At 32.8% G+C, this 9803-nt stretch overlaps 1 protein-coding gene across 1 annotated transcript; it reads left to right on the forward strand.

Annotated features, from left to right (window-relative positions):
• Positions 1-2288: 2288 nt before the first annotated feature.
• On the forward strand, positions 2289-5819 carry LOC141846098 (peptidyl-prolyl cis-trans isomerase PASTICCINO1-like). Its single transcript, XM_074734119.1, has 5 exons — positions 2289-2372; positions 2605-2674; positions 4549-4646; positions 5309-5431; positions 5740-5819. The coding sequence occupies exons 1-5, from the start codon at positions 2316-2318 to the stop codon at positions 5788-5790; spliced, it is 399 nt and encodes a 132-aa protein (XP_074590220.1). The 5' UTR covers positions 2289-2315; the 3' UTR covers positions 5791-5819.
• The last annotated feature ends 3984 nt before the right edge of the window (positions 5820-9803 follow it).

The raw sequence follows: 9803 nt of genomic DNA on the forward strand, positions 1-9803 counted from the left end.
CAAGGTAGACATATGATGCCATGATATCATTTTATGTGTTAAATTCTTTCTATAAGTTGTCCGAGCAATAGCTTACAAGTAATAGTAGAAGTGATGAACCTACATTCCAAGGAACATGGTTTAAAATCTCATACCGTATTGGACAAAATGATCAATATGTATCGTTATGATTAATTATTGAAATTGGATACTACTAGATATTACTTAGCATGAACAATATTTTATGTGTTGTGTCAATCATGTGGATATGTATTGTTTCATGCCAACATTTAACACCTCTTAGTATGATACAATACAAATTAAGATGAATTAAGATAATGTTATTATTCTTTTTAGCTTGTCTCCCTACAATAATGTCAAAATTGTATCATTCCAAGTGAAAAACAAAATTTAAATTTAAGTATATAGTTGTGTGTGTGTTTTTTTTTTATCTCCTTAGTCCTTCCATCTCCAATTCATCACTTGCACCACATGATATTAGGCAAAGATCGAAGCTTCGACACATCTCGAAATTTTGAAGCTTGCCAAGGAATAACCCTTATTTCCATATCCTTATGTATACTTTGTACAACTCAACAACTTTAGAAAAGATTGCTCAGTCTTATTTGAAAGTTTACATAGTTGTGTGGCATATCTGACTTGATGTGACAAATTGAATGAAGCCAATCAAAAAAAACATTTATTTCCTTGTTTTGGTTTAGGTTATGAATTTCAATTATGTTGAATTTATAGCTTCAGATTGATTTCAAATTCTTATAAAAAAAATCTAAACAAGAACCAGTCTTCGATATACATTCCATCTGTAGATATATTATAAGAAGCAATATTATTTATCATCTATCATCAATCAAAATCCTTTCATATGCTTACAATTTAGAACCATGTATTTCACTTATTGTTTGAAACCAAAAGAATTTTAAAATGCTTTAAAAGCTCAGAAATCATGAAAACCCAAAATAATAGGTAACTTGAACTGAAGCAACTAGAAAAAAAATTCATTTTTTTACGAAATTTAAAGCTTGAGCTTCAGGTTCAATTTTTTTTCTTATTCTTAACCCTTATGATTAGGTATCTTGATACTCTTAACTCTTTAGATTAGGTCTGTTTTTTTCCCTAAAAATCCAATCCAACAAAGTCTAATTCCTAGATGCAACTATACAACAACAACCAAGCCTTATCCCACTAAGTGGGGTCGGCTTCCTAGATGCAACTATATATTATAAAAAATTAAACAAATTAAAATGTATTTTATTATTTTAAAATGATTGATTGAAATTTGTATCTATTTGATTTAGTCGATTGAGTTGGCCATGCTAATTGAATAATGACTATCTAGTTTAATCTAACCAATCCAATAAATCATCTAAAATTACTAGGTGAATTCAGTTTGATTGATTGAATAAATTTGATTACCTTGATTTTATGACAATAGTTTTATTGTAAAAAATATAATTAAGGTATGATTATTGAAATTTGACCTCTATTCATTTCCATCATGCAAACTTATCAACATGTATAACCAATGGTTAAATTTGATAACAAATGATTACTATACTATGATAGTCATGGTCCTTTTTTCGTGTTAGTTTTTTGAGCAAATGGTGTCAACATGTTTGAAATAGATGAAACATAATGTTTTTGTATCATCATCATATGGTATATTCAAGGGTTCTTTTTCAATTGACACCACTTTCTTGAGCTTGGCTCCGCCATGGCCAATGTCCATTGTTTTCACATAGTATGCATGTGCTTTTATCTTAATCTTAGGATGCTATTTTTGCATTCTTCTTCAAAGTTTGCATGGTCAGACATGAAACAGAATGATGGACTATCATTTGAGCACATGAGCAAAAGATGAAAGCTGCAAAGATAAGGATGTTAAGGTGGATGCATGGACATATGAGGATGAACATGATAAAAAATAAAAACATTAGAGAAAAAGTCGGATTGCACCTATTAAGGGAAAACTTTGGGAGTTGCATTTAATTTAGTATGGACATGCACTTAGACAACTAATAAATATATTAGTTAGACGACGTGAAACTATGACAAATATACACATTAAAGGAGGAAGATCAAAAAAAAATGATTAACAACAATAAATAAGATAAATTTATTTAAATATTGACGATGATATAGTAGGGGATAGAGCTCAATGACGTAGAATGATCCATATAACCGACCCCACTTAGTGAGATAAGGGGTGGTTATTATTGTATCCTAGAGAGTCTCATTTGGATGTCACTGAGTTCTTGTGGTAACTTAGTTCATTTTTTCTGTTTAATAGGAGGAAAAAAATTACTCCTGGATGTTTGATGAAGGCAATTATCAGATCAGGAGATGGCAAAGCAAATCCTGCAGATGGAGATCAGGTACCACTAACCATTATAAAGTTTTTATTCTAGATTGATATTTGATTGCATCATGCATACTTAGATTTATGACTTTTATTTTCCAAGCTATACATTTGAAATACATATTATTCTGTTACATAAATGGTAAGTACTCATCTTTACTCAGTTCTCTTGTATTGATAGGAAAGTCTCAAGCAACTATTTGCAACAAATTATTCTTATTATACAAAAAATAATAATTATGTTGCAGGTAATACTCCACTGCACCACCAGAACTCTAGATGGCATCATTGTTGATTCAACTAGATCAGAACATGGAGGTGAATACTTAGTGTAGTAAATAAATATTTGTCTTGTTCTCTTCAGCAAAGGAAGTTAAATCTGCTTCATCTATCTTTTCTGAACTTTTCATTTTTTTGACCATTTCCATTTTTTGATTTCTCTACCTGAATGGTACATAAACTTATGAAATTCATACTCTTTGGTATGCTTGTTGTTTTTAGTTCTGTGGTTGGAATTTGATTGATGCCTTTTAAGCTGCATGAAAGATTGCTATTTTCTGATGTGGTTCCTTTATAGGATGACATGACTCCTTGTTTTCCAGTCTAATATTGCTGATTCTGTTCAAAAAAAATTTAGAAAATGCCCAAATTAGCCTTGATGTTTTATTTCCACTCTCAGATTAACTTATGAAAGTTGCTGTGGCTGATGTTCACTGTGATTTGTCTCTTATATAGTTTGGAAGTAGATGAGTGCAATTTGTTGCGTCTAGCTGGATACTTGTTGTTTGTTTGCCATGCAAGTTATATCTATAATCACTACGTTCATGATTTTCTTTAAAGATGCTTTGTCTTATCTATCTGAAACTTAAATATATCAGTAAGTGTGGCCTTTACACATGTACTACACATCAGTATCATGATGCGTCTGTGAAGTACCCATCAGTATCAATTTAAGGTATAATGCCAGTTTGAAAAACATTTTAAATTCTGATGGTTGCTGCTAAAATATTTTAGATGGTTGTACCCTAGTAACACAACCAAACACTTTATCAAGTCAACTGTTTCTAGTTCATGATGCAACATAGGATTTTAGAGTGACTTAGTGCAACATTTTCAGCTCTTACATATCTTTTCATGAGAAACATAGTTGAGTACTTGTTTGTTCACTTATTTTGTTAATTTGACAGTTTGAGTTTGGAATATCTTGCTTCTCACAATGAATAATTGGTGAAAAAAGGCTATGCATGCTTTCACTACTTTCTAGTCATTCAAAATATTTACACCTTTTTTCCTATCAAGCAAAATTAGGTTTTTGGACCTGGATTGTTTGTTGGTCTTCCTCAGAAAGCTTGCACTAATTTGCACTATATTCAAGCAATCGATAGGCTGTTTACTTTTATCTATTGCATATTAGGTTGCAGACAAAATCAAGCTTATATTCAAGCAATCAAAAGGCTGTTTCCTTTTATCTATTACATATTTGGTTGCAGACCAAATCAAGCTTTGAAATCTTATTTTGAGTTAATATTTTGGTCCACAACTAGAGCAAGATGTGTCAATTTGGTGCTGATAGTGCCGAGATGTGGTGTTGGAGAGACCCACGAGGGGGAAGGAATCAATGAGCAGAAGAGGAAGAAGAGAATCGAGATGCCAAACCTTAACCTTTACTTCATTGTGTTGCCTTGCCTCGTGTTGTATCGCCATTGTCGTTGAAGGCTCAAGTGCTCAAGAGAACTTCATACCACATCGTGGAAGCTTCATGTGCCCTGAGGGAAGCCTCTGATTTTGTTGCCGTCACCACGAAAGCTTCCCAAGTATTATCGTCTTAGGATATTTTGCATGTTGGTTGACGGGTGGAATGAAATGTTTTACCTTTGTCCACCGACACAGACTGAAAATTCCAAACCTTGGTCCAAACACAATGTAGGTCATCTTTATCTTACCAATTAGTTATTCTAAAGGGAAAATGCACAATGACTCAAAGAGGTTGATCAAGTGAAAAGGTTCAAGAGGAAAGTTTCTCTTAGTTCTTTTTCACAACATATAACAACATATTAAAGTTAACTTGTATTATACTATCTTTGGTGTGTTGAATATTTGTTATTATGCACGTTTGTTAATAATCTTTATTGGACAACACTGTTCTAGTATCTTTGAAAAATTTTATGCTTCATTTTTGTTTGACATGATAGGCAAGGACAATCCTATAAGAAATGTTTTGGGGAAAAGCAAGATGATTCTGGGGTTTGTTGAAGGAATTCCTACTATGACAAAGGGTGAAGTAGCAATGGTAACTCCTCCTAGTTGTCTGTGGTTCGTTGTTATTTCATGCTGAGGTCATCTCTTTTTTGTTTATTTATCGAAAGTCACTCTGCATTTGTTTTTAAAGATAGGCCTTTGAACAATCTTTTTCATTTTTGAGAATATTCAGTAATGGATTTGAACTTCCCTACTAAGAACTGACTGGATGAGTAAACTTAGCCTCTCATTAGCTCCCTAAAATGAAGCTCTATAAGTCCTATTTAAGTCTTTTCATATAGTTTCCTTGTGTTATTTGCAAACATGATACTCACTTGTTTCTTCCTCTATGCACTATGAAATCTCTGCATCTTGTGCCAGTAATTTCAGTCTACTATTTGTTGTCCAGAAGATCACCATGTGACATTCTTCAAACATTTCAAAAAGCTATCACCATGTGGTTTTGTCATTGCTTCTGTTTAGTTGGAAAGTTGTGGTATGTAAGCATGTGGGTGTTTTTTATCACAAGTATTCTCTCATAAGATTTTGGTACATCATACTAGTTGTTTCTTTTTTGTTTGGCTGTGTTCCATTCCATGCAATTCATTTTGTTAGTGGAAGCACTAATCGATTTTCACCATTTCGCTTGGCTATGATAAGAATGCAATGTCCCTTATTTTTCTAAACTTTGATATCTATTTTATTTGTTTGCAGTTCAAAATGAAACCTGAGATACACTATGCTGAGGAGGATTGTCCACTTACAGTCTCGGAGACCTTCCCCAAGAATGACGAACTTCACTTTGAAATTGAGATGATTGATTTCCATAAAGTCAAAGTATGAAAAATGAATCAAGTGCCAGCCATATTAGTATCTATTTTCTCTAGGATGTCATTATGAAAATTTCTTGCAATTCAAACATCTCTTTTGTTCATCTTGTGTTCATTTGTTTCTGACCCTTGAAACTGCTGTCCTTTCATTCACATATATATATTTTAGGGAAAAATTTATCTGAAGAGTTAATTTCTATATTCTTTGTACAAATCCATGCTCAAGTAATCAATAATTTTCTCTGGAGTTCATTTAGATTTATATGGATTATCTTGCATGCGTTGCTTCATGTTCTAATGTGAGCTTCTCTCCAGGTCATCGGTGAAGATTTAGGAGTTGTGAAGAAGGTATGTAAGATGATGTAAAGTAACATTTTGAATAAATGAAATTTCTGTGCTTCTATAGTATTCATTAAGATAGTATTTTCCACTTCATTTTCCTTTGAGAAATAATTATTGTGTTTATAAACTTCTCAAATGAAATCTTTGGTGTGCCATCTCATTCAAGGATTGGAATCTTATGCTATTTTGGGTTGGCACAATCAAATTTGCCATTCCACCCACAAACAGAAGCCAATTTTGTGTCAGTTCAACATTCTTTAAGTGTACCAGCATTGTCCGCTTTTATTGGATGACATTGAATGAGATTCTCCATGTCTTGTAGGTATAGGTCAACAAATATCAAATAGGATTCTCCATGTTTTTCAAGTATGGTTAAGATAGGGAATCTCAATGTTAAAGGGTCATGGTGCAAATTTTTAGTGGTGAGACTTGCTTCTTGTGATTTAGGTTATGATAGAGAAAAAGTGGTTATTAGGGAGAACTACGAAGGGTGAAGAAGCACGATTTGGTGCAAGCTCACATTGCAAAGCATAATAAGCGATTAGGAAGTAGGGGCCTCGAGTTGCCGTGCGAATATAGAGGAAGTGGTTTGCGAAGAAATGAGATCAAATTTATGTCACTGAGTAGAGAGGAGGATAGGAAACAATAAGATTTTAAATAAAATATTAATTTTATAATTTTATTTTTAAATTAATGAAATTTAGGAGAATTATATAAGATTTTAATTAATATTTTTAAAATAGGGAAAAATTAAATTTTTTATCTTTTATTTTAAATTAATTATATGGGTGGGCAATATGTGTGGTTAGAGTAATATGTTTTTTCCTCTAGTAATAATCATCAACTTAGCAATTGTAATTTTAAGGTATTTAATAGAGCTTTAATTGAATTACTAATTTAATAATCTATAACTTCAATATAGCATCAATAGTCATCTAGTCAATTTAATTAATTACTATTTATGTTAATTATATATTATTAAAATATGGTGAAATCAAAGTTCAAAATCTCGAACTATGTCGAAGTTTCGATCTTTGATTGGAACTGTCACACTCTGAGGGTATATTTGTCCGTTAAACCGGACGGTATCCCCTAATGATAATGTGAGAAAGACTAGTAATAGAACTCAATTCACCCAAACCAAGTATCAATACAGTACAAAAATCAGTAAGTTACAAAAAATGTGAATGCATGTATGTATTAATCATGGGTACATACTAAAACTACATAAGCTAAGCATATTTAATAGTTTAAACAAAACTCCAATATTCGATATGACAAGAAAAGCAACCAAACAACAATGGAAAAAAACATTGAAACAATTCGAGGAAAACCAATACTCGATGTCAAGTGGGATTGACAAACACTGATCTCTAAGCGACGTTAGGGTAATCGACACAACCTACCCTATTTGCTAATCTAGAAGTCAAAGAAAAATAAGGGGTAGTTGTTGGTGCAGTGGAAGTGAATCGCTAGAGGGGAGGGGTGAATAGCGACATGCAATAAAAGTGACCTTTTTCTCTTGTTAATGTTTTAGCAAGGACACACTAATTAAAGTAGAAATATAACATAAAAGAAAAACACGAGGCAAAGAATAACTTGAGGATTGTTAGTCCAAGACTATTAAAGTACTAGTCAAAATCTCCTCGTCGGAAACGATCCGAAGGTAGAGAAATCTCATACAACGGTTGAATGCAAAACATGTAAAAATAGATTGAACGAAACAATTAAAACCAAGTGCGTGCTTTGTTCTTCGAGCTTCAGTCTATTTATAATTTTTTTTCTATCTGATCGTTGTGTTGATGTGGCAGTTCCGGGCGCTTGGATTCGTCGAACCCAATCCACTCTGGCAACAGTCCGCTAATGGGTCTGGATGACTCCTTGCGATCCATGCGCTTGGAATCGATCCGGGCGTTTGGATTTCGTTGACGTGGACTCCATCCTCATTTACTTCGGTGATGGCTTGTGCTGACTTGGAATGGGTTTCTTGGCGTTCGGAATGGATTCAAGCACCTGGACATCGGGGCGCTCGGAATGGATTCGGGTGCCTGGAATGGCCAACTTCGTGTTAATCATTTTCCTTCTCCATTCTGCCTTGGTCGCCTTGAGTAGACTTCTACCTTCTTGTCTCTCGGATGCGCGTTCTCGTGAGTCCTTCTTGCTTCGCCTGCGTACTTTTCCGCAACTCCTTGTACCTTAACTGCACCGAGCCCGCCGACTCCTTTCCAATGTTATCCTTCTCGCTCGCTCGCGTCTTTTGCTAAGATTCACCATTTGGATATCATGTATGATTTCCTAAGTCCCTATACACTTAGAACATATGTCAAATACAACCATGATCTAATTTCAGACTTATTTGACCACACATCAAAACTTTACTGGGGTACTAACAATCTCTCCCTTTTTGATGTTGGCACAAACTAAGTTTAAAATTAGGGTAAATCATAAACATAATAAAACATGAACAAGTACAATGAAATAATGCAATAACAATGTCAATATTTGACTCTCCTTGCATTTATGCTGCCTAATTTCTAATTTTTTTATTACTATTACTCCCCCTTTTGATAACAACAAAAAACTGGGGTTGTGAAAAAAATATGATACTCTTTATTCGGACCATAAAAATTTTCAAAATTTAACCTGATATATATCAGAATTTCCTTAATCATGGAAAATTAATTTTCATCGAAAAATACATTTTAATTAATTTTTGAATTTCAAAATACATGATTTTCGTTTGATAATTATTAAAAAATATGCAATCGTTCAAAAATTTTAAAATTTATATAATGATAGAAAATATATCATATTTTCATAGAAAAATAATAAAAAAATCATGCAAAATATTCAAAAAAAATTTATTTTTGCATATAAGTCAACCATAAGATAAAATAAGAAAAATAATTTCTTGATTGACTATATAAAAAAATTTTAAGTAGTCAAAATTGATTTTAGAATCCAAAATAAATTTACACCTATTGAATTTATTAAATATTTTTTTGAAATAAACCATTTTGGTACTTTTCTGATTTGGCTTCTAAAATTTTGATAATTATATTTTGGTCCTTTGTACAATTTGTCTGAACTAGAAAATTTTCTTAGTGATGATGTTAAGATATCTATTTGGTCCCTTAGTCTTATATTGTCAATCATTAATTTGTTATGTTCTTCCTTAGAGCATGTGCTAGAAAATTTATTTTCTAGTTCAAGATTTGTTCGTTTTAAATCCATATATTTCTTCTTAACTTTATATAATGATCTAGATAACATTTTAATTGCATCGTAAAGTTGCTCGGAAGGCAAGTTATGTACTTCACTTACAGTTTCAGATTTGTCGGTTGAGGTTCCCCCTGCATTATTGCTTTCGTCATTGGATCCTATTTCTGACTCTTCTTCTCATGTTGCCATCAATGCAAGCTCAACTATTTTCTCTGACTCCGAGTCTTCTGAAGAATCGTCCCAAGTTGCTCTCAGATTATTGTGTTTGAGTTTTATCTTTGTTTTCCCCTTTTCTTTGGTTATCTTCTTGAGTTTGAGGCAGTTTTCCTTGATGTAGCTTTCCTCATCATAGTTGAAACACCTTACTCTTCTTTACTCCTTCTTTCTTAGCAATCTTGAAGGCTGTTTCTTATTAAACTTGTCAGATGTAAAAAACTTTTTCATTTTCCTTACTAGATAGGCTTCTTCATCTCCATCTATCGAAGATTCTGAATCTGACTCGCTTTGCCTTGCTTTTAGTGCTAGTTTGTCACTTGCCTTCTCTGTTTCTTTTAAACTTGCACATCTTGATTTGTGTAATTCTAAAGTAGAAAATAAATCTTCTAAACTACTTACCTCTAGATTCTTCGAAATGTAGTAGGAATCTACTATAAACATCCACTCTGGGGTCCGTGGAAAAGCGTTCAATGCATACCTTAGAGTGTCCCGGTTTGACACTCTTTCTCCAAGGTTGTTGAGATCGGTGATTATTTCTTTAAGCTTCACATATAGTTGCGTCACTTTTTCTTCCTTTTCTAGTTGGAGATGAGTAAGTT

This window comes from Curcuma longa, chromosome 1, assembly GCF_044706935.1.
Source record: "Curcuma longa cultivar G26 ecotype Majalengka, Jawa Barat chromosome 1, ITB_CL_G26_1.1, whole genome shotgun sequence".
NCBI classification, from domain to species: Eukaryota; Viridiplantae; Streptophyta; class Magnoliopsida; order Zingiberales; family Zingiberaceae; genus Curcuma; species Curcuma longa.

What these genes read in the sequence shown, in the direction of transcription:
- LOC141846098 (XM_074734119.1), top strand. Translation starts at nt 2,316, where the DNA reads ATGAAGGCAATTATCAGATCAGGAGATGGCAAAGCAAATCCTGCAGAT. An exon ending in CAAAGGGTGAAGTAGCAATG is followed by an intron (nt 4,647 to 5,308) that starts GTAACTCCTCCT and finishes ATTTGTTTGCAG; the next exon opens with TTCAAAATGAAACCTGAGAT. An exon ending in TTGATTTCCATAAAGTCAAA is followed by an intron (nt 5,432 to 5,739) that starts GTATGAAAAATG and finishes GCTTCTCTCCAG; the next exon opens with GTCATCGGTGAAGATTTAGG.